We start from the raw sequence: 24,175 nt of genomic DNA, 5'->3' as shown, positions 1-24,175 counted from the left end.
TCAGGACTGTTGTAGCCCTCTGTCTCCTGGGGTGTTTTTGTTTTAAAAGAAAGAATTTTACTTTTTTTCTAGAAATTTTAAGTGCTAATGATTTTCAACTAGCTGCTTTGTCAGAATGAGTATGTACCTTCAAAATATATTTTTGCAATAATTTTATCATTTGGAGTTAGATATCATTGTACCTCACCTTAAAAATAATTTGTATTACTAGAGAAAATACTGTCAATATGTTTCCTTAGGTGAATTTGGATTTTATTATCTTTCATTCATCATATTTATGATACTGTTTTTCCAAGTAGTTCCCCTTAAGAATTTTTTAAATTATAATCATTGTAACATAGTCATTATTGTATAGAATGAAGAGAATTGCTGCTGAAGTGATCGGTAACTCATGTTTATTGAGGGAATATTTTAAAAATCTTTGGCTTTTTTCTTCAGTGTTACAGAGTTTTATAGATAGGAAGTTTCTAATGTTTTAAATTTTAGTTTTAAAAATTTCCAGTTGAATTTGCATAACATTCCAGATTGACAAATTAATTGTGATGTTTTTCAGTGTCAAAGTTCGATCAGCTGCTGCTACCTGTCTGAAAAACATTTTGGCTACAAAGACTGGACACAGTTTCTGGGAGGCTTATAAGACATCCGAAGATCCCATGCTGATCTACCTACAGCCTTTTAGAACATCAAGGAAAAAGGTCCCTTAAATAACAAGTGTTTGTTGAATACCTATTATTTGTAGAATGATTGTATTTGTTTTGTACTATAGATATCAAATTCCTTAAAATAGTTATATACTAATACACTGTTTGCTAGAAAAATTCATACTGTACATTTTTGAATTTAAGGAATTTGTTACTTTTCACTAGGGCAGGATAGAAACATTGAAATAGATAACCTAGAGAAGTGCTGATTTGGTGCTGAGGGAAATTCTTTTCCGGTGTAGCTAACCATTTGATCACATGCACCATCAATCCTGGATGATTTTAGATGTTGTGATCAGCCAACAAGCATTTACTGCCTAGCACAACTTGGATAAATATAAGAGGACTGTAAGCATCCTTCTTGTATGTTGATGTCATAGCAATTCTGCTGAAAGCAGTCCGCAATAATGTTAAGAGCTTTTGTCTCTAAGCATTCCTCTTGTCAGAAAGTGAGAGCAATATGCAGTTGCTTTTTTCCTGCTTAAGTTCAGTGGAAATACCCATCATTAAAGTAGTAATTTTAATGTATCATAGTTCGACTCTTAGTAAAATTAGTAGTAAGAACTGTTAATGAAGTTACCAAAATAGCTTAGGGTAAAGTATTTTTAACATGTAAAAATCACATTTTGAAATCAGTTTTTGTGGTAGATTTGATGAGGCAGAGAGTGTGAGTTGTATAATACACTGCCAGCGAGTGGCCGGGCTAACAGTGGAGCTCAGGTTTCCACTCCTGCACCAGTGATATTGTTACTGTTTCACCCCTAGTTTAAATCCCCCATCCCACGTGTGCGCTCCCTCTTCTCTCTCAGTTATTTTTGGAGCAGGGCTTGGATCTTAGGGCCTTGTACTTGACCTATATCCCAACTCTATTTTACTTTTATTTTAAGACAGGATTTCATTAAGATACCAAGCAGGCTTTGAACTTAAAATCCTGCTACTTCAGCTCCTGAATAGTTGAGACTGCAGCCTGAACCACCATTCCTAGTCTAATCTGTTTAACTTTTAAAAGGCAAATAATTCTATTCAGATTTAATCCTTTTATTAAGCACTTATTTTCTCTTTTGTGTGTTTATACGTGTAAATGTGTGCCAGAGTCAGTTCTCTCATCACACCATGTAGGTTCTGGAGATCAGACATAGGCCAGTGAGGGTTGATAGCAAGTGCCTGTAGTTGCTGACGCATATGGCGGGCCCCAGGTGTAGTCTATGTGTACTTAGTTTTATTGGAAACAGATTTGACTGTGCATGGATATTTATTTGACAAGGAAATGATTTTCTGCTTCTAGTTTTTAGAAGTACCCCGATTTGTTAAAGAAGATATCTTAGAAGGCCTGGATGATGTGAATCTGTGGGTTCCTCAAAGTGAAAGTCATGACATTTGGATAAAGACACTGACATGTGCCTTTTTGGACAGTGGAGGCATAAAAAGTGAAATTCTTCAGTTATTAAAGCCAATGTGTGAGGTAAGAGGATTAATTAATCTGATTTAGAGCCTGTGGTTTTGTTCTTCTTTGCTTCTCCCATTCTATTTAATTTCTGTGTATTTGATTGTGATTTGCATATTTGAAAAGAATACTAAGTGATGAGTATATCTGCCTGTAGTGTAATCCACATTTAGTGGCTATCAATCCATTGAAGTAGGTATCTTTGGTTAGCCAGAACTACATGGCAGACTTTAGTTTTTTTGTTTGTTTGTTTGGTTGGTTGGTTGGTTTTGGTTTTTCGAGACAGGATTTCTCTGTGTAACTGTTCTGACTGTCCTGAAACTCGCTTTGTAGACCAGGCTGGCCTCACACTCACTGAGATCTGCCTGCCTCTGCCTCCTATGTGCTGGGATTACGGACATGTGCCACTACTGCTTTGCCACGCTTTAGTTTTGCAATGACAACATACTAGTTAAATTCTATAAAGTACTAGAATAAATTAGTAATGACATGTAAAACAATGGTGATTATTAATTTTTTGTATTACTGAAAGTCAGCTCCTGTTTTCTTTACTGTCAATTGACATTCTTCAGCAATGCTATCTGAGTGAACAAAGTTAGGCAGTGGTAGAGTTTTACATTGGAAGGTCTGGTACAGTTGATTTCAGCAAATAGTTAGTATGTGAACCAATTTAAAGAGCTAATAATGTTTGGGGACAAAGGCTGTGTCTCACTGGGAGAGTATGCGCCTCTAGTGCATTAGGAGCAGGAGTCAATGCTGGTGTTTTGTTTTGAGATAGGGTCTCCGTGTGTAACCAGTGATGACTCTAAACTCCTGTTCCTCCTATCACCATCTCTCAAGTCCTGAGATACCTTACTTGGTGTTACTATTTATTTATTCTTTAAACACACTTGATACACAATTCTGGTGATGGTGGTTGGTGTTTAGTACTATCTTGAGTTCATGGCAGACCAACGTAGTATTTTTAAATTTTTCATATGTCAGTAATGGGGTAAACATTCTAAGTGAATTATGTTTTTCTAAGCAGTTGGGTGGGTGTGTACTGTGTTCTAGGTGAAACCTGACTTCTGCCAGACTGTGTTGCCATACTTGATCCATGATGTCTTACTCCAAGATACACATGAATCTTGGCGGACTCTGCTGTCTACACATATCCGAGGATTTTTCACTAGCTGTTTTAAACACTTCTCACAGGCAAGCCGATCAGCAACTCCTGCAAGTTCAGATTCAGGTATTCTGTTCAGTTGTTAACTTCTCAGCCTTAGAGAAAGATGTTTCAGTAAATAACAGGGTAGCTTACTATGCATGCTGTACATCTGGCATTGTGCTTGCAATGTCGATGTGAACAACAGAGCTCCCATTTTAGCAATGAATAAAAACATGTAAACTTATCCACATGTTTGGTACCATTAGAGGTATGATGGAATTTTTATATTTTTAGACCTCGGGCCAACTACTTTTTAAAAACTTTTTATCATCAAATCAGGTGTATTTTTTTAGACAATAAAGGTTCTATAAGTTTTTTTAAAAAATAAACTATCCAAAAAGAAAAAAATTAAATTGCCCATAATCATACAGTCCAAGATATCTACATTTGGATTCATATGTACATAAGATCTGATATTCTGCTGCAAAGTAGGGTGACAGTTAATAATAATAATGTATTGCATATAAAAAACCTTTTGGTGTGTTGGAAAGTACATAACTTGAGTTTGATTCTCAACACCACATTGGGTAACTTACCTGTAACTCCAGCTTCATGGGGACCTGAGACCTCTTTCCTCCATGGGCACTTGTCTTCATGTGCACATACCTACACATACATTTTTAAAAACCTTTCTAAAAAAACACTGGAGAATAGTTACTATGTTTTTATTATACTTAATTTTTTATTTGCTATTTATTTTTTGTCAATACTTTTATTGATATTTATTGAGCGCTACATTTTTCTCTGCTCCCCTCCCTGCCTCTCCCTTCCCCCTTCAAACCTCGCCCAAGGTTCCCATGCTCCCAATTTACTTGGAGATCTTGTCTTTTTCTACTTCCCATGTAGATTAGATCTACGTAAGTCTATCTTGGTGTCCTCATTGTTGTCTATGTTCTCTGGGATTGTGATTTGTAGGCTGGCTTTCTTTGCTTTATGTTTAAAAACCACCTATGAATGAGTACATGTGATAATTGTCTTTCTGTGTCTGGGTTACCTCACCCAAATGATGTTTTCTAGTTCCATCCATTTGCCTGCAAAATTCATGCTGTTATTTTTTTCTGCTGTGAAGCACTCCATTGTTTAAATGTACCACATTTTCCTTATCTATTCTTTGGTCGGGAGGCATCTAGGTTGTTTCCAGGTTATGGCTATGACAAACAAAGCTGCTATGAACATAGTTGAGCACATGTCCTTGTGGCACGATTGAGCATTCTTTGGATATATACCCAAAAGTGGTACTACTGGATCTTGAGGAAGGTTGTTTTCTAATTTTCTGAGAAATCGCCACACTGACATCCAAAGGGGCTTACCAGATTGCATTCCCACCAGCTATACTTAAATTTTTGAGGAGATAGATATGCTCCTGATTTAACCTCACTAAAACATTATAGAATACATACTTATAGTGAAAAATCAAATGGCATCTCATTAATATGTATGAATTCAGTTAAAAGTTTTAAAAAGTAACAATCTGTCCAAAAGAACATACAAATATCAACACAGACATGGTTGCCCCGCCTTTGATCTTATTAGACTAGAAGTTGTTCATCAAAATGATCTGGAATATGCTTAATGAAATTTTGGGGGAATTGATGAATTAAAAATCCTGAAGTATGGGGTGATATGATGGTTTTAATGGGTAAGGGTCTTTGCCACCAAAAACTGATGCCCTGAGTTTAGTCTTGAGAAATTCACACAGTAGAAGGAGAGAACCAGCCTGCGCAAGCTCTCTCTCTTCTGACCTCCATACGAGCTCCCTGCCTGAGTGCCCACATGTACAATAACTATTGTGATTAAGTCTATTTTAAAAAATAATTCAAGATAATATAAAAAATCCTAAAATAAAAATTCTTGACAAGACTTTGTTAGCTATCTAAAATATATCACCTATGTTTAATTGGGGGAAAAATATAAGTGATCGATAGGTATAAGTAATAATTTGAAGTTTACGTTTATCTTATGTACTTTTTAAACAGTTTTACTACTTATGTTTATACTCTGATCACTTAATAGCAAAATTATCTGGTTTTGTCTCTAAAGAGAGCCAATATTTTTATTAACTTAAATGAAATTTTGGACTTTACATATGTAAAACTATTATTGAAATGGCAATAAATGTAGATTCCTATAAATCTTAAATGCTGTATCTATTTCTGTGTCTGAAAGTCCCACACTTTTACTTGAATGTCTCACATGAATCTCAGACTCAGTTATGTAAATAAAAATTAATGGTGCTTTGCTGCCCACATGGAAACCCTTCTCACCCATCTGCGTACCTAGTCTTGCCAGTTCTGTCTCCTCAGTCACCATCATCCTTTCTAGCTCTGATTCAGAAAGTTGAGATGCTCTCACTACCTTCTGAACTCTACTTACTACTAACCATCAGGTACACATTTTTTAGTGTTTAGTTTTTTGAGACAGCATCTCAAATTCTCCTCATACAGCAGTGGAGGACTTTGAACTTCTAATTCTCTTGCCTTTACCTCTCAAGTGCTGGTATTAGAGGCACGTGCTGACACCCAGTTTATACAGTGCTGGAGATCGAGCCCAGGGCTTCGTGAAGGCTAACACAACACTCCTTCCAACTGAGCTGCACTCACCCCATTGGACTCTGCTCACTTTTCCTGGTACTCCATCCTTTCCTTCCCCCACTCACCAGTATTTTGGCTTCAGGTGTTACTTTGTCCTTCAAGCTTTTCTTAGTCCAGGTGAGGTCACTCTCACATAACTCCTACAGCAATCTCAACGTTTCTCTCACACCTCTTGTCACACCATATTAAGAGCCTCTAGGCTAACCAATGAGTTCTGTGTGCAGAAACAGTCTTGATTTGTTCATGGTTATGAATGTACTAAGCACCCAGCACATAAGACATCTCAGACATCTCAAACTAGTAGGTACTGCTTCAGAAACAAATTACAATTGGCACCATCAGTTCTTGTTTATGCTATACATATTGTTTCTTTTGAAATAAAAGGAATGGCACTAAATTAAATCAATTTAAATTTATTAAGAAGCATCTTTGTTTTGGGTAACCACCCATCAGTGTAGAAGGAGAAGGACACAGACAGGAAAGTACTTTATATCACTCTGAGATTCAGAAGAGCTATTTCTGTTTCTTTTAGAGCCAGAGCACTTTCTCCGATGCTGTTTGGATAAAAAGTCACAAAGAACAATGCTTGCTGTTGTCGACTATTTGAGAAGGCAGAAGAGGTAATATGGGAACAGTTGTTTCTCAGGTTGGGAACTGAGCACTATACCTTCCTCTGGCTACATTGTAGCCTGATTGTTTTATTTGCAATTACTCCAGACTGCTAAAATTAATGGGTATGATACGTCTATATTTTAGTAATCTGTATGCAGCACAACACTTAGGTTAAGTGTGGGGAACTGTCGGTTCTTGTCCCAGTTGTCCAGCAGGCATACTGCTGTGGCTAAATCATGCTCTAGTGAAGATGTGAGAAAGAAGTATATCATTTTCCCAGATTGTTCTCAGTACCTACTGCTGCTGCTCATTAATAGTTCTTAGAGTACCTAGAGTCAGATGTCTCCTTTATCATCTTTGTTATAAGGTAAAGCTTTTGTTGCTGTGTGCCATACTTACCATGAATTTTTGTGATATGACAGAATTGATTTACGTAAGTTACTTTGCAATATAGTGTCTTTATTTCTATTGTTATTTTTTAACTTTCTTTTTATTCTTTGTGTTTTTCACATCATGCATCTCCAACCCATTCATTTCTCCATTCCTTTGTAGCCACCCTCTGCCCTTGCAACCTTCCCCCTCAAATAAAAAAATTTAAGAGAAAAAAGGAAAAATTGTCTGTTCCTGGAAGCTGTAGTGTGGCACAGTGAGTCACATACTAAGTCCTTTTATTCATATATCTTTACTGCAAGTGTTCATTGCAAAGAGTCATTGGTCTGTTTCAGGGACTCTGTTTTCTGGTACAATATCAATGCTGGGCCCTCACTAGGACTTTTCTTGATTATCCTGCTGTTGCCTTGTGTTGTAGAGACCTTCAGCTTTGGGTCTCTGCGCCACCAGATCATAGATAGGGTGGGCCAACTCATAACGCTAATTCTGGGCCTGGGTATTTGCAGGGTTGGTCAACCTGCCAGCTCTCCTGTCTTCACCACCAAGGTGAGTTCTTCAATATTGCCCTACCTGGTTCACCCCTTGCAATTATGAGCAGTGGGTGAGGCCAGTTCTGCTTTCACACTCTTAGGGTCCACTCTCCCACCCCTACACCATCAGGGCTAGCTCTACTGTGTTGCCCAGGGTGTAGGACTCTCCTGAGTGCTTTAGCCAGTGAGGGGTAGGACCAGTTCTCTCTAGTGTTGCAACCAGTAGGGGAGGTGAGGGTCAACTCTTTACAGCCCTATCCTCTAGGTCTTCTGTGGTATCAAGATCCACTGACATCAGCACAGACTGAGGCTGCATCAGGGCCATGAACCCAGACATGGGTCCCGGCAGCAGCCTAGGCCTAGACGTCACCATGGCTGTGGGTAGCAATCAAGCCGCCCACCAGCCTTCTGACTGCTTTTACCTCTTCAGATGTGTGATGAGTCCTTTTCTGTCCCGCCAGCCAGCTCTCAGATAACGACACAGAGGTTTATTATTAATTACAAAAGCTTGACTTTGGGCTTAGGCTTGTTTTTAAGTAGCTCTTATAACTTAAATTAACCCATTTTTTTTTAATCTTTGTTTTGCCATGTTGCATTTACCTCTACCCAATTCTGTGCATCCAACTCATTCTATGTCTCACTATCATCTCTCATGCCTAGATTCATCTCTTACTCCCTCTCTGCCTGGTATAAGCATTGCAGCTCGGGTAGAATGGTATCTTGGCAGCCAGGAGCTAAAGAGTCATTGCTAGCACAGTTGTAAAAGATACAAGCCTTTCATGACATTCCATCTCACTAATAGGCTTGAGTTTTTTGTTTATTTGGGGTTTTTTTTTGGTTTGTTTTTTTTGTTTGTTTGTTTCTTTTGGTTTGTTTTTTTTTTGCTTTTTAATGTCTTTTTGTGATTACAAAGTTTGTAATTTATCTTGTTTTATGCCATATCCTCCTCTGAGAAAGCACTTCACTTGTAGCTGTGAGTGCCCTTTTCTAGTATGGGAGGTAGTTTAATCTTAGAGCCATTTATTTCAGGCTTAATGAGGTAGAATGATGTTGTTGTTGGCAAGACATGGAGAAGGTAAATCTTTTTTAGAGACTATTTTTAGGGCTGGGAAGATGGTTAGTGAGTGGAATGCTGACTGTTAAACCTGACGTGCTGCACAAGCCTGACGGCCTGATCCTGGATCCCAGTGATTCAGGTGAACATGCATCTAATCCCACAGCCATAAAAGGTGACACAGGAGAATGCCCAGAAGCATGTGGGCTAACAAACCTGGTTTATGCATTGTGGACAAGAGAGACCTTGTCTTTGACAGGATGATGACATGGACCGACATCCAAAGTCATTTTCTGACCTCCGCATGTGCACAGTAGCACCTGATGGACATACACGTGCTATAGATACATACACGTTTAAAAATTCAAATTTTTGTTTTTAGTTGACACATAGTAATTGTACAAGATAGAAATTCTTGAGCTGGGCGTAGTGGTGCACATCTGTAATCCTAGTACTTTGGAGGCTCAGGAAAAGGGTTGTGATTTGGGGCCAACCTCAGCTATTGAGTTTAAAGTCAACCTAGAATTACAAAACAAAGACACTATCTCCATACAAAAAAAAATTACTTTTTTATTGTTATTAAAACCTGAAGGTCTAGTGTGGTGGTGCCACATTTCCCAGAACTCAGGAGGCAGAGGCAGGTGGATCTCCCAGTTCCAGGTCAACCTATCTAAATAGTGAGTTCCAGCACAGCCATGGCTACACAGAAAGATCCAGTCTTGAAAAAGAAAAAAATAATTTTAAAAATTACTCAGGAAGATGTGACTAGGGCAGGACTTAAGTGCTTTGTTAAAAACTGTGTGATCAGACCGTGTTACCTGATGTCTTCTTATTCTTAAAAAATCAGGATAAGGACGCAGGCACCAGGCAGAGAAAGGGGGATCTCTATGCATTCCAGGACAGCTAGGACTGTGAGCCCTGTCCCAAATAAATATCAGTATAAGGTCTGAGGATAGAGATGTATGGTAAGCAAAATTGACAATGTATGTAATATACCTAGCATTCAATAAATGTACAGTTCTCTTCTGTGGGCAACTTTAATTTTTCTGAACTTGAATTTCCTCAGAAGTAATTATTATACTAAAGTGCTGACTATGTAGAAAATATTGTTTGTGCTGTTCTAGTATTTACAGATAGGACTCAAAATGACTAAATTAAGTTGCTACAGATGATACAGCTAGTAGTAGGTGGTAAAACTAGCTTTGTACTTAGCTGTATACTACTCCATAGCCAGTACCCTTAACCACTATGTTGTCTTATTGCTATAATTTAGCTTTGAAAAAGATACTATCTCTAGTTTTCAGTTATGATCTGTCATTATCACAGTGGACTTTTTTTAATTAAGTAGTTCAGTGTTGGATAATAGGAGCAAATCATTACAACAGAAAAGACATGTATATTTTCTCATCACTGTGACAGAATACCCAACGAAAGCAGCTTAGGGAAGGAAGGGTTGATTGTGGCTTTTAGTTTGAGGTGTGTGTTTGGCTGTGTTGGGGAAGGCACGGTGGAAACAACAGGAGACAGCTGATAGCTTTTTGTTCATTTTTAGGAAGCAGAGTCATTGATGCTGGAGCTCAGCTTTTTAGTTAGCGCAGGATCTGAGCTCATGAAATGTTGCTTCCCACATTCAGGGTGGGTTTTCTCACATTGGTTAACTTAGTCTAGAAATCTGTGAAAAGACATGCCCAGAAGTTTGTATCCACGGTCTTTCTAGATTCCATCAAGTAATCAATTAGAATTAGCCCATCACAGTTTATTCTTCCTGTCTGAGAAGAAACTATGTTTTCATACTGAAAGTGGTTATGAAGCTGTCCTTTGCAACTGATGATGTAAAGTGTGGGTGCAGAGCCCAGATTTGTATGGCGGGATGATTAGTAGTTTTCTGCAGATTCTCTGAGAAGTTTATGAGTCAAGACCATTGAGAACTGGACTTTAGCCAGGCTATCTCAGAATGGTTTATAATCATGCACTAGAGAATTGTGACTTTCAATTCTAATCTGTACCATTGTGCTTCTTGTGTTAGCAGTGACATGGCATCATGTTTAATTCCTCTTTAGGCCTTCTTCAGAAACAGCTTTTGATGATGCTTTCTGGCTGGATTTGAATTACCTGGAGGTTGCAAAGGTGGCTCAGTCTTGTGCTGCTCACTTCACAGCATTGCTCTACGCAGAGATCTATTCAGATAAGAAAAGCATGGATGAACAAGAGAAAAGGTAATGGATTTTGACATTTTGGATTTTAAATTTGTGTAAATATTGTTTCAATAAAATTATATAGTAAAGATTATTTTGCCCCATTTCTCCATTTAAAAGACACTTTACACAGGTTTTTTATTTATTAGATTTTTTTTAAAGAAATAACAATCCAAATTTCCACTCCCCCCCTCCCATTTCTCCACACACCCTCCCACCCCATCCCCCTCTAATCCTAAAAGAGGGTAAGGCACTTTGCTTTGTAGGAAATTGAAGGCCCTCCCTACTACATCTAGGCTGAGCAAGGTATATATCCAAAGAGAATAAGATCCCAAAAAAGCCAGTACATGCAGTAGAGATAAATCCCAGTGCCACTGCCCATGGCCCCTCAGTCTGCTCCAGCCATACAACTGTCAGCCATATTCAGAGGGACTAGTTTGGTCCTATGCTTGTTCCTTCCCTGTCCAGCTGGAGTTGGTGAGCTCCTATTCTTCAGGTAAACTGTTTCAGTGTATGAACCCTTCATGGTCTTGACCTCTTTGCTCATATTCTCATTCCTTCCACTCTTCAACGGGACCTTGGGAGCTCAGTCCAGTACTCCAATGTGGTTCTCTGCCTCTGTTTCCAACTGTTGTTGGAGGAAGGTTCTGTGGTGATCTTTAAGCTAATCATCAGTCTGACTACAGGGCAAGGCCAGTTCGGGGCTCCTCTCCTCTGTTGCTTAGGGTCTTAGCTGGGGTCATCCTTATGGATTCCTGGGAATTTTTCTAGAGGCAGGTTTCTTGCTAACCCCATAGTGGCTTCCTCAATCAAGATATCTCTTTCCAACTTAGTAAGGTAGTGCCGAATTGTTTATTAAAGTGATTGTTCTGGTTTGTATAGTTACCAAAGTGTAGTTGAGCTGGGTGGCGGTGGTGGTGCATGCCTTTGATCCCAGTGCTTGGGAGGCAAAGGCAGGTAGATCTCCGTGAGCTCGAGGCCAGCCTGGTCTATAAGAGCTAGTTTCAGAACAATGAGAGCGGTTACACAGAGAAACCCTGTCTCAAAAAACAAAACAAAACAGAAAACAAACAAACAAAAATGTTAGAGTGGATAAATCTGAGTTCTACTTCCATTATTTATTACTTTTATAATCTTAGGTTTCAGTGACTCCAGTTTACTTTCATCAAATTTCTTAACTTTTCTGTTTACTGGAGATTAAATGTGTATTGTGATCGTGTATATCTGCAATTATCAAGTTAAACTTTAGGTAAGACTACTGATAGAATATTTAGAATCAAATTGGGAAACTTCTGCTCTATTTTAAACAGGCCTGTTTCTATAACATTCAGGCATGTTTATATAAATAAACATGTTTGGCATATAGCTTTGCCATTTATACAATATTGTTTATTTATATATAATTTCTCAAATTTCTTTTCAATTCCAGGTCTAAGTGATATTCTGTGTTAAAGTTTAAAGGGCTCACCATTCTTTTTGCAACCATAATTAGTTTCTTTCTGTTAAAGAGTAGAATAAATATATTCGTATTCTCTTAGTATATTCTCATTAAAAGAAATGTTCTTATAATAAACAGAAGTCCAACATTTGAAGAAGGGAGTCAAGGTACAACTATTTCTAGTTTGAGTGAAAAAAGTAAAGAAGAAACAGGAATAAGCTTACAGGTAAATATTAGAAATTCTGTAATGGTTTTTATGTGATATGTTGTATTATTTTTTATAGTGATACCATTGATTTTAAAACTGAAGCTACTTACTGGACTGAGCGTTGTATGTATGTATGTATGTATGTATGTATGTATATGCTCTGAGTAGAGAAATAACTTCCAGTCTTGACCTGCCACTTGTTATGTAATGCTGCATAAATAACTGACCTTGTCTGACTTTATTCCTCTTAAAAGGCTGAAGTGAAATCACCTGTCTCATGGTGTAAATTTATACCACACAGTTTTTGCTGTTGTGTTTTTTTTCTATTTTATTTATAGCATTTATAAGTTGTTAACTTTTTTGCATGTATACATATGTCATAGAGCAGCAGCTTCATTTGTAAGTTTCTAAGTACTGTCTCAACATACTTCGTAGCACTGTTTGGCACTCCTGAATCTCCTTGGCCAGCTCATTCCTCTCTGCTTTGATTAAACCTCTGAAGTCCACTTTTTTTTCTAGTTGTCTTCAGCTTGCCTTCTGCTTTTTAGAGAGAATAGTTGATGTCTCTGTTACTTTTCTATTGCTGTGGTAAGAAACCATGAAGGCAACTTAGAAAAGACAGCGTTTAATTTGGGGCTTATGGTTTTAGAGAGTTAGAGTCCATAATGGCAGAGCAAAGGCATGACAGCCTCCCCACCCCCTGTCATGACACACTTCTTCCATAGGCTTCATGTCCTGATCCTTTTCACACTTTCCTAACTGGGACCAAGTAGTCAAGCATGAGCCTATGCGGACATTCTTACTCAAACCACCACATAGGTAGGAATCCTACAGCATTCCACAATCAGACTTAAATCTCCCCACATATGCTCTTGTCATAACCATTTGTCTTATTAAAATAAAATAACACTTTCCCTTTATCTCAGGTTATTTATCTGTTCTTTCTCAAAACTTTGATCTGCTGTGCTCCTTCAGAATTGTATTGTAACCACTTGAGACCTTTACTGTTTCAGACATTCCTGTTCTTGGAGATAGGAGGAGGTTCTCTTCTCTGTGTTCTCTTTAGGTGTCACTGTCTTCTTTCACAGCTGAACTTTGTGATGATGTCTGTATTTGCTCTCTCCATTTCTTTCCTTCATTCCATTGAAATGTCACTTGCCTAATGCTTTCCATGAACTAGAAATTGCTAAGTTTGCTTGTAACCTTTTATTTCTTTCTCCTTAACCTTTAACTTCACATTCAGTCATGTTGTATGTATGTGTGTGTGTGTGCATATGTGTGTATGTGTGCACACGTGCGCATGTGTGTTTGCGCATGTAGGCCTGAGGTTGAAGTCAGGTGTCTTAAATCAATATCTTACTGATTTTTGAGACAAGGTGTCGTCTTAAACGTAGAGCTCACTGATTTTGCTAGGCTGATCTATGAGCTCTAGGGATCTACTTGTCTGCCTCCCAAGAGGTAGGATCACAGATGCTTGTAGCTGCTCTGAGCTTTTTATGTGTGTGCTGGGGATCTGAACTTAGGTATTTATGCTTTTGTGGCAAGCTCATTAGTGACTGAGCATCTTCTGATGCATCCTCAGCACTGTCTTGTGCTTACCACATGATCCACTATATTAGTGTTCGTTTTTCTCTTAATACTAGATAGTTTCACCTTTCTGTGCTGATTTTTTATGACTTTCTTTTTATATACGCACTGTTAGGGACTAAGTGTTTCAACTTTTAAGGTTTTTTTTTCATGTCTATGAATATAATATTTGAATAAAAATTTTATGTGGAATTATACCAGTATCAGTGGATTTGTATTTAGGAAATACTTCCCATAGCAAAAATATCAAGGCAAATAAATTGCTACTCATTTTTCTATGAAATGTAGCTTCTGTTTTTTTGTTTTTATTGTTTGTTTTATTTTATTGAAGTTAAACAGCACTAGTATTTCCTATGTAAATTTCACAAAAGGTGTTTAAGTAATTAAATTGCTGCTTTATGCACTTAAACTATTATTCTTTTTAAAGAAAATATATGACCTTTGTTTTTACCAGTTTCAGTAGTTAGGCTTTGCAGGACTTTATTTTCTCATTTACAGTTTTATCTGCTGTGACTAGATTGTTTTGAATCGTAGTTATTGCTGAATGTGAATGAAAAAAAAACCCTAGTATGTTTGGTATACATGTTTTATCTAATCCATAGAATTGTGAATGTCACTTCTTTTTTAGATTTATTTTTTTTATGCGTATGAGTATTTTGTTTGCATGTATATAAGTGCACCATGTGCATGCCTGGTGCCTGCCGAGGCTGGATAAGTGCTTTGGATCCGTAGTACTGAAATTACAGATGATTGTGAGCCACAATGTGAGTGTTGAAAATCAAACCTGGGTCCTCTGCAAGAGCAGTAAGTGCTCTTAACTGCTGAGTCGTCTCTCCAGTCTGTGAGCATTCCTTCCAAATTAGACTATACTCATTTTATTGTCTGGGACAAATTTACAGTGTTATTGATTCAAATATTTTGTGTGTTTTTAAATGTCACTGTATTTTACTTTAATACATTTATATGTTGTGAGTTATGAATTGATAATGATGAAATTTGAAGCTTATGAATTTATGAACTGATTATTTTTCTTTTTTTCAATTCTCTATCTTTGATATTTCTGTTTTCAGGATCTTCTCTTAGAGATCTACAGAAGCATAGGAGAGCCAGACAGCCTGTATGGCTGTGGTGGAGGGAAAATGTTACAGCCCCTTACTAGGTGAATTGCACTTTTTAGATAGTAATTGTTCTTTTTGAAGTAGCTACATGCATACAAAAACAAAGGCTGTTTTTTTTATCATCTTTTCCTATAGAATACGGACATACGAACATGAAGCTATGTGGGGGAAAGCCCTAGTAACATATGATCTTGAGACCGCAATCTCCTCCTCAACCCGCCAGTCAGGAATAATTCAGGTACACTTTTTTCCTGTGTCTGCTCTGTAAAGCCGTCATCAGGACAACTGCTGACATTACTTCAGCGTATCAGTAAACTGTTTACACGGTCAGGTAAACTCTGGAGACAGGACTGGAGTTACTGCTTTCAGACATTAGGCTGAAGCCTCAGGGATACACAGGACAGCTGGACAGGACAGTGTAGTTTTGTTGACGACAGCAGAAGACATTTCCTGAGTGTGTACACAGTATGCCGGGAGATACTCTCAGTGCTTCCCATGGCATCTATAGTTTGCATTAGAGATGGTCCCAGAAACTGTTATTTCTATCACTGATTAATATGTTGAGGTGTTTTCCATCAAACATTAGCATTCTCTGAGGAAATACGATAAGTGATATTTAGAATTTTAGGTGATATTGTTGATTACAACTTTTTAAGTTAATTTTTGTTTGCTGCCCTCCCATTCAGTGATTCTCAATCTGTAGGTCGCACACAACCCTTTCATAGGGGGTTACATATCAGATATCCTGCATATCAGATGTTTATATTGTGATTCATAACATGAGGAACTATTCTTAAAGGATCACAGCATTAGGAAGATTGAGAACCATTGCTGTAGTTTATGTTGAGATATTTGATTATTTATTTTGTAATAACTTCCTTTTAGGCTTTGCAGAATTTGGGGCTCTCCCATATTCTTTCCATCTATTTAAAAGGATTAGATAATGAGAACAGAGAGAGGTGTGCTGAACTGCAGGAACTTCATTATCAAGCAGCATGGAGGAATATGCAGTGGGACCTCTGCAATTCTGCCACGTAAGAATTAGCCTTTTTCTAGTTATGTTTTTGTCTGACTCTAAAATGTAATTTTTAAAAAGATTTTTTTCTTACTTATAAATATTAAGGTGTTCTTTTTATATTTTACTGCTACTATGGGCTACACATGTACCTAAATACTATACCTAAATAAGATAGCAATAAGTAATTAAAACAAAAAAGCTTAAATTTCATTCTTCAGGCCGGGTGTTGGTAGCACATGCCTTTAATACCAATACTTAGAATCCCAGTACTTAGGAGGCAGAGGCAAGTGGATATGGATCTCTGTGAGTTCAAGGTCAGCCTGGTCTACAGAGTTCTAGGATAGCAAAGGCTACACAAAGAAACCCTGTCTCAAAAAAAAAAAAAAATTATTCTCTTCTTTCCACAAGAGAAATTCTGTTCTCTGTCTCCCAAGTGCTGGAATTAAAGGAGTGTGCCACCACCAACCTGACTCTCAAAGACAGAAATTTTAAAAGGGTCTTCTCCTATGAGACTACTGTTTGTTAAACTGAGGAATCCAAAAGCAAGTATAGGCGTTCTTCCACTTTTTGCCTACATTGTAGTTAGCCACAAACACTTTCATTAACTATTGACTGGATGGTAAAATAAATTACCTTTGTTAATATTTTCTTCTGTTAAAAGTTAGTGCTAGGCTAGAAGAAATGGTGCGTACCTTTAGTCTAGCATTCAGGGAGGCAGATACAGGCATGTCTACATAGTGAGTTCCAGGCCAGCCAGTGCTATGCAGGGAGACAATGACTTAAAAAACAAATAGATAACTGAACAAAAAGAAGTGGTGCTAAACCAAGATGTCAAGAAGATGAAAGTTGTAACCTGTGTATCAAGTCACCATATTTTTAAAAATGAAAACCAAAACACCTAGACTAGTAAAGAATTAGTAGTTCTATAAAAATCTTTTAATGACAGAACAGTAAAAAATTAAGTCATTTTAATTGCCTTAATGGAAAAATATTTTCATTAATTGGAATGTTTTTAGATTTCATATTGTAAGTGCTATAGATTTATCCTCTCCCCACCCCCAACCCCCTCTCTTTCTTTAGAGAGTTTTTCTCTGATGCCCTGGCATTCTGGAACTCACTCTGTCGGCCAGGCTATCCCAGAACTCACACAAATCCACCTGCCTCTGCCTCCAGAGTGCTGAGATTAAAAGCATGCACTACCACCGGCTGTTCTCATTTTTAAAAAATATTTTATTGTTTAAACTGGTCTTTGTCTGCTTTTGTAAACTTACATAGATAGTTCTTCTCCTTGCTTGGTGTTTCAGCCACACAGGTCACCTTTTATGTTTTGATTTAGTCTAACATAGTGTATATAAAGGCTAGAAGCCTGTTTCCTACAGTTTTCATGTTTGTCACAGCTTCTTGTCATCCATTTTCTACTTTAATAGTGCCCTACCCGGGCAGTGGCAGAGCAGTGGCACACACCTTTAATCCCAGAATTTGGGAGGCAGAGGCAGGTGGACCTCTGTGAGAAACCTTAACCAATCTTATGTCAGCTACTCTTTCCTTCTAGTTTGTTACCCTACACTGATCTCTGCATGACTCTTGTGATAATCTAGTATTTTTTAGATTTATTGTCCAAAGCAGAACATAAGCTTCACAAGAGAGAAAACTTTATCTGATTTGTCCATTAATAGATCTTTTGCATCTAGAACTTGGTTTATAGTACTTGGAATATAATAAATATTTGGTGAATAAAGAAATGGAAATAAAAGATTGAGAACCAAAGAAGTTTCCTAGAAGCTTTTTTTATTTTAATAATTTAAATGACCTATAAAGTGCTTTATTTTATTTTTTTATTTCATTATTATTTATTTATGGCAGGTCTGGAATTTGCCGTGTGTAGACTAGACTGCCCTTGAACTCGCAGACATCAGCCTACCTCTGCCACCCTAATAAAGGCATGTACCATCACACCCAGCTTTTTTGTTAATTTCTGAAAATTTTTATAAGAAATAATTTTAGTTTTAAGTTTTATTCTTTCAGTTCATCACTTATACATGCATATGCTAGGATTTTCTGTTTTTAAATTTGTTTTTTAATGCTGCAGCCAAGAACTAGAAGGAGCCAGTTACCATGAATCATTGTATAATGCTCTGCAGTCTCTAAGAAACAGAGAATTCGCCACGTTTTATGAAAGTCTCAAACATGCCAGGTATTATAAAAACTCAAGATTATTTGTACATTTAATGCCATGGTTGTTGTCCTCACAATGTGAGTAGTTCTGATGTGAGTATTTGTGTCGATGAAGGGATGAAAATGTGGTGGCTGTGATTGGTTGCTTCCTTGCCATTCTTTGTTCTCTCTCAAGAAAGACTTTTCTTCCCCCAGAACTCTATGTCCCTTCTTCACTCTGAGCCGTGAGGGAAATCATGATAGTTTTCTCTTCCTGTACAAGTATCCTAAAAGTTTTCACTTTTGTCCTCTCTGGTTCCGTGGCTACACTCTCTTACCATTACATCTCTGCTTCATAAGATGATGATCAATAGTACTTGTAGGTTGCCTTGAGTCACACATGAGGTGATACATGATGTAACAGCTATAACAAGTTAAAATGTTTTAACCCTAACCGCTGATATTATAAATCCAAATATATGACAAATAATATCTTTTACCCTTAAAGTGATTATATTAGGAATACATAGTCTGAATCAAAAACCAGGGAGCATGCATGGGCCTGACCTAGGCATTGTGCATATATAATACAGCTGTGTAACTCGACCCTCTTGTGAGTCTCCTAACTGTGGGAACAGGGGTGATCTCTGACTCTGTTATTGGCTTTTAAGATCCTACTCCTCACACTTGGTCACCTTGCCCAGCCTTAATACATGGGGAGGTGCTTAGTCTCACTGCAACTTGATATGACATGTTTTGTTGATATCCATGGGAGACCTGCCCTTTCCTGAACAGAAATGGAGGAAGATTGGATAGGGGGATGGGGGCAGAAGGATGGTAGGGGGACAGACTAGGAGGAGAGTAGGGAGTAGAAACTGGTCAGTATGTAAAATAAATACATTAAAAATAAATAAACATATAAAATGCTAGACACTTTGCCAGGTTCTTTCTATACACGTTCTTTAAAGTAACTTGAAAGGTGAAAAACAATAGCGGTGGCAGAATTGAGTAGCAGATTCGAGGATAGACAGACATGGCAGAACTGGGTGATCCTAAAGCTAGTGTTGGTCTCATTGCAGTGTCATCATCACTGGTGTTTGTGTGTGTGAGTCTTGTTAGGTCAGCAGCAAGCATATGCTAAATATGAATAGAACTGTGCCTTAAAACTTGTGAATTTCAGACTCTTCTCTCTTTTACCTCTAGATTGAAAGAAGTTGAAGAGTTGTGTAAGGGCAGCCTTGAATCTGTGTACTCGCTGTATCCCACACTTAGTAGATTGCAGGCACTTGGAGAGCTGGAAAACATCGGGGAGCTTTTTTCAAGGTGTGTGGTTCATAGGTTTTGATAAGCCTGAAGTGCATTGTGTTACCGTAGTAACATATGACAGGCATGTTTATTTGTTTAGTTATGTGAGGAAAGGTTTATTTTGGGTCATGGTTTTCAAAGGTTTCAACCCATTATTAGCTACTTCCATGCTGGCCTGGATGAAACATTGTGTTGATGGCACACAGAAGGACGAAAGGGAAAGAATTATTATAAAATAAACTTGATAGATGTCATCTGTGAACCAGGAAGTGACCTCAGCACACTCACCATCTGACACACTGTGATGTCATTTAAATAGTATATGTAATAAATACAATTTAGATTTTTCTCAGTTGAGAATGTAATGCTAACAGGTATAACTTAAGAATTGAAATCGAAAGCTCTTCAGAATCTTCATTAATTTTAAGAGTATTTAGAGGTTCCTGTGCTTAAAATGTTTTAGATCTGTTATTCTGGGGTCATTGTTTCCTTCTCTGCCAGGCAACTAGAATGATTCCTCACATTAGCTTCATCATTTTCTTAGTCTCCCTGGATCTTTTTTTTTTTTTTCTGTCAACACAAGTCTTGAAAGATAAGATAGTATTTCTTACTTTATGCCTGTGAAAGGCAATGTATTCATATTAATGAACTTTATATTCTGCGTTTTCTTTTGCTTTAATGATGTAAGCAGATGGAATCTTTTTAAATGCCAGCTGTTTCTTCTGTGAACTGATTTTTTTATGATTTATTTATCTTTATTTTATGTACATTGGTGTGAAGGTGTCAGATCCTCTGGAACTGGATTTTCAGACAGTGGTGAGCTGCCATGTGGGTGCTGGGGAATTGAACCCAGGTCCTCTGGAAGAGCAGTCAGTGCTCTTAACTGCTGAGCCATTTCTCCAGCCCCCTGTGAACTGATTTTTTGACAACTATGCATGGTACCATTTGTAGGTGATTAATGAAGATGGTTGATTTCCTTGAGGATGTGTCCTCCTCTGCTGCATGGAGGACTAGAGGAGTAGTCATATCTTTGTGATATGTCTGATCACAGCAATTCTCACTTCAAAACAAAATCTGTTTGGAAAGGCTGCCTTTTTACAAAATCTTTTAAGTACCCATTATCTATAACCTTTCTATTGACCTGTGACTACATAGTTACAGGTCTCAATATTTAGGGCTATTTGTAACTTCTAATCTTGCTACTATAAAAGTTCCTATACAGTGTCTTAAGAACCTTAGGGCCCTTTACTTTTAATTTCTTTTACTCACATAAGTTATGTGACTTGATTTCCAGGTCAGTCACAGGTAGAGATCTCTCTGAAGTGTACTTGAAGTGGCAGAAACACTCCTTGCTTCTGAAGGACAGTGACTTTAGTTTTCAGGAGCCTCTCATGGCTCTGCGCACAGTCATTCTGGAGATCCTGGCACAAAAGGAAATGGAGAACTCCCAAGGAGGGTGCTCTAAGGACATTCTCACCAAACACCTTATAGAATTCTCTATTCTGGCCCGAACCTTCAAGAACACCCAGGTAAAAATAACTTGTAAAATTTTGTCATCTCACTCCTTGGGCTTCTGTGTTACTCAGATACCAGAAGGTATAATAATGTAAAGAAGAAATGTCATTGAAAACTAGAAATCACTACTGTGTATAAAATTATTTAAGATTTCATATTGAGCCAGGCTTGTGCATAGACCTGTTATCATCCTGTTATTGTAGAGGGTGAGGTAAGAAGATCACAAGCTCAGAACCTACCTGGGCGAGGAAATGAATTCAAGGTCAACTTGAATAACCTAGTGGAACCTGTCTTCAATGCATATTGGAAAAAAGGGCTAGGACCATAGTTGTGTGGTATCATGCTTGTTCAACTAGTATGTGGAATCAAACTCCAGTATTAAGGGGAAAACCAAAACAAAACTTCTATATTGGAATTAGACAAAAACCTGAATTCCGCACCAATTCTTGGTTATAAAATGAAGATACCCAACTTCCTATAAGGTAAAGATAACAAAACAATGGTTTCACATACTTATACATGCATGAGCTGTGCGTCAGGGAGATGCTCTGGTCTGCAGGTTGGTAAGTAAGTAGGGTGCTCATAAAGATAGTTCCTGACAAATAGTGACGTTCTTGGTGAATGGTAATTGCTTCCTTAGTTTTTAATCTTAGTGGTAGAAGTACTTATTTCCATATGCTATTTTCATTGCAGCTCCCTGAAAGAGCAATATTTAAAATTAAGCAATATAATTCAGCTATATGTGGAGTCTCTGAGTGGCATTTGGAAGAAGCACAAGTGTTCTGGGCAAAAAAGGAGCAGAGTCTTGCCCTGAATATTCTCAAACAAATGATCAAGAAGTTGGATTCCAGCTTTAAAAAGGTATGTGCTTGGTTTAGTTGCCTGGTTTAGTGTTTTCATATTATTGAAAAGCATTTCTGTGCTTCAGAATATGATTAAGGTTTTGAAATTACTGATCCATGAACAAGATATTATGAAAAAGAATTTTGAAAATTAATGTCAGATATGAAACTAGAAAACTTTTTCTTATTTAAAACAAATCTATCCATCTGTCTTGTAGTATATTCATTTAATTGATCTCATTGCTAAGTCTTTCAGTTTTCTATAGAAGTCAAGAATGATATAGAGGAAATAAATGGAAATACATATTATAACTTTGAAGTAGCAAGAACAAAAATGAGATTAGAAACGTCTGAGAAGAAAAGTAGAAAACAAGTTAAAACAATTTGTCATTCTAAGTGCTCTGAAAATATCACATTCAGTGGACATTGCAGGGTTTTGTAGGGCCATGAATTATTTATTATAACAAAGCACTGGGTGCCAGTACAACTTGCTTAAATACTCCATAATGGTACAGGCCCTAAAGTATGGGCTGTTTGTATAACTCAGTTTTTGCATTGACAAGTAAGTAATAATGATATACCTAGTTAGTTCATAGGATTCTTGTGAAAATCATAAGTTAGGCTGGGCAGTGGTGGCACACGCCTTAAATCCCAGAACTCAGAAGGCAGAGGCAGGCAGGTGAATCTCTGTGAGTTCGAGACCAACCTGGTCTATAAGAACTAGTTCCAGGACAGGCTCCAAAGCTACAGAGAAATCCTGTCTTTTAAAAAAAAAAAAGGAGAAAAAAAAAAGAAAGAAAGAAGGAAAGAAAAAATCATTAAGTTAATATACTCAAATTTGTTTGAAGATTTCTGGCATTTTTAAGTACTCAGTAAGTATGAATTGTTCTGCTGATGAAGATGATATATCAGGGTGGTTATTTCATGAACTTGCATGCTTTACTTATTTTAATAGTTATATGGTAAAAGCATTAAGAAAAATATTTCTGAGTGCTTTTTCTACCTACATGGAGGACATTTTTGTAATCTTGAAAAGGAATGATTTTAAGATTTTTACGTCTTAATACAGAATGACGCAGGTCTAAAAGTCATATATGCTGAGTGTCTGAGGGTTTGTGGCAACTGGCTGGCAGAAACCTGCTTGGAAAATCCTGCAGTCATCATGCAGACCTACCTAGAAAAGGTAGGTTGTTGGTACAACTCTGAAGATTGATGTTTAGCATAAACACACTTGATCCTTTTATAAAGACCACATGTATCTCAAAAGCAAATGCAAGTGTAGTTTCATTCCTCAGTTCCTACTGGGGATCTGTAATCCTTAGAGCAGAATGAAACAGAATGCTACAAAAGAAGGAACAACTTTGTATACATGTGTCTTTCATCTACTCTTTAGAACCACCCCTAACTACTCTTTCAAGAATTTATTTTATTTTGCAAAATATCCTATAAGAGAACATACAAGCTGTCATTGTTATTTGTATGTGGTTCAGCTACCCAAAGTAAGGGTTAGTTTTTTTTTAATTAATTAAATTTTTTTTATTTCACATTCCAACCCCAGTTTCCTCTCTCTACCCTTCTCCTGCCTCCTGCTCCCCCCACCCCCGCCATCCACTCTTCAGAGGGGATAAAGCCTCCCATTGGGGAGTCACCAAAGTCTGGGATACCAAGTTGAGATAAGACCAAGCCCCTTCCCCCGAATCAGACTGGGCAAGGTATAGGATTGCACTACTAGTCCCCATTGACCTTACTATTTCTCCCTTTTTATCCTTCTTTGTCACTAATTTGGGAAATAGTTATTTCACTCAGTAAGTTTAATATGAAAAGTGAAATGTAATTGTTATTGACGCTAAAGAGCTCTTCCTTTCACACAGTTCATTGCATCGCTTAGCTGATAAGGGTTCCTGGTCATCAAGTTTGGCATTTGCGTATACATGAGCGATTTACCTTGATTTGAGTACTTCTTTAGCTTTGTTTATCACTTGTAAATACGAACTAAGCAGATTGTATGTTGTTGAAGGCAGTGAAAGTTGCTGGAAGTTATGATGGCGAAAGCAGTGAGCTCAGAAATGGACAGATGAAGGCATTTCTCTCATTAGCACGTTTCTCCGATACTCAGTACCAGAGAATTGAAAACTACATGAAATCATCAGAATTTGAAAACAAGCAAGCTCTCTTAAAAAGAGCCAAAGAAGAAGTGGGCCTTCTAAGGGAACATAAAATTCAGACTAACAGGTAATATGTCTACAAGTGGTGGTATTGTGTTCAG

The 24,175-nt window shown here is 37.5% G+C and overlaps 1 protein-coding gene across 2 annotated transcripts in view; it reads left to right on the top strand.

Annotated features, from left to right (window-relative positions):
* Atm (ATM serine/threonine kinase) overlaps positions 1-24,175 on the top strand; it is a 105,645-nt gene that overhangs the window by 56,539 nt on the left and 24,931 nt on the right. For both annotated transcript variants that reach the window (XM_087905668.1, XM_087905667.1), the window contains exons 35-49: positions 554-695; positions 1,987-2,163; positions 3,199-3,376; positions 6,476-6,563; positions 10,590-10,745; positions 12,301-12,388; positions 15,028-15,116; positions 15,211-15,313; positions 15,961-16,109; positions 18,183-18,287; positions 19,451-19,570; positions 20,847-21,081; positions 21,761-21,928; positions 22,979-23,092; positions 23,927-24,141. In XM_087905668.1, the coding sequence (XP_087761794.1) occupies positions 554-695; positions 1,987-2,163; positions 3,199-3,376; positions 6,476-6,563; positions 10,590-10,745; positions 12,301-12,388; positions 15,028-15,116; positions 15,211-15,313; positions 15,961-16,109; positions 18,183-18,287; positions 19,451-19,570; positions 20,847-21,081; positions 21,761-21,928; positions 22,979-23,092; positions 23,927-24,141 (2,127 nt within the window). The remainder of the gene's footprint in view (positions 1-553; positions 696-1,986; positions 2,164-3,198; positions 3,377-6,475; positions 6,564-10,589; positions 10,746-12,300; positions 12,389-15,027; positions 15,117-15,210; positions 15,314-15,960; positions 16,110-18,182; positions 18,288-19,450; positions 19,571-20,846; positions 21,082-21,760; positions 21,929-22,978; positions 23,093-23,926; positions 24,142-24,175) is intronic.

Source organism: Myodes glareolus, chromosome 4 (genome assembly GCF_982192425.1).
Source record: "Myodes glareolus chromosome 4, mMyoGla1.1, whole genome shotgun sequence".
Classification (NCBI taxonomy): Eukaryota; Metazoa; Chordata; class Mammalia; order Rodentia; family Cricetidae; genus Myodes; species Myodes glareolus.
This window is presented reverse-complemented; position numbering and strand designations above follow the sequence as displayed.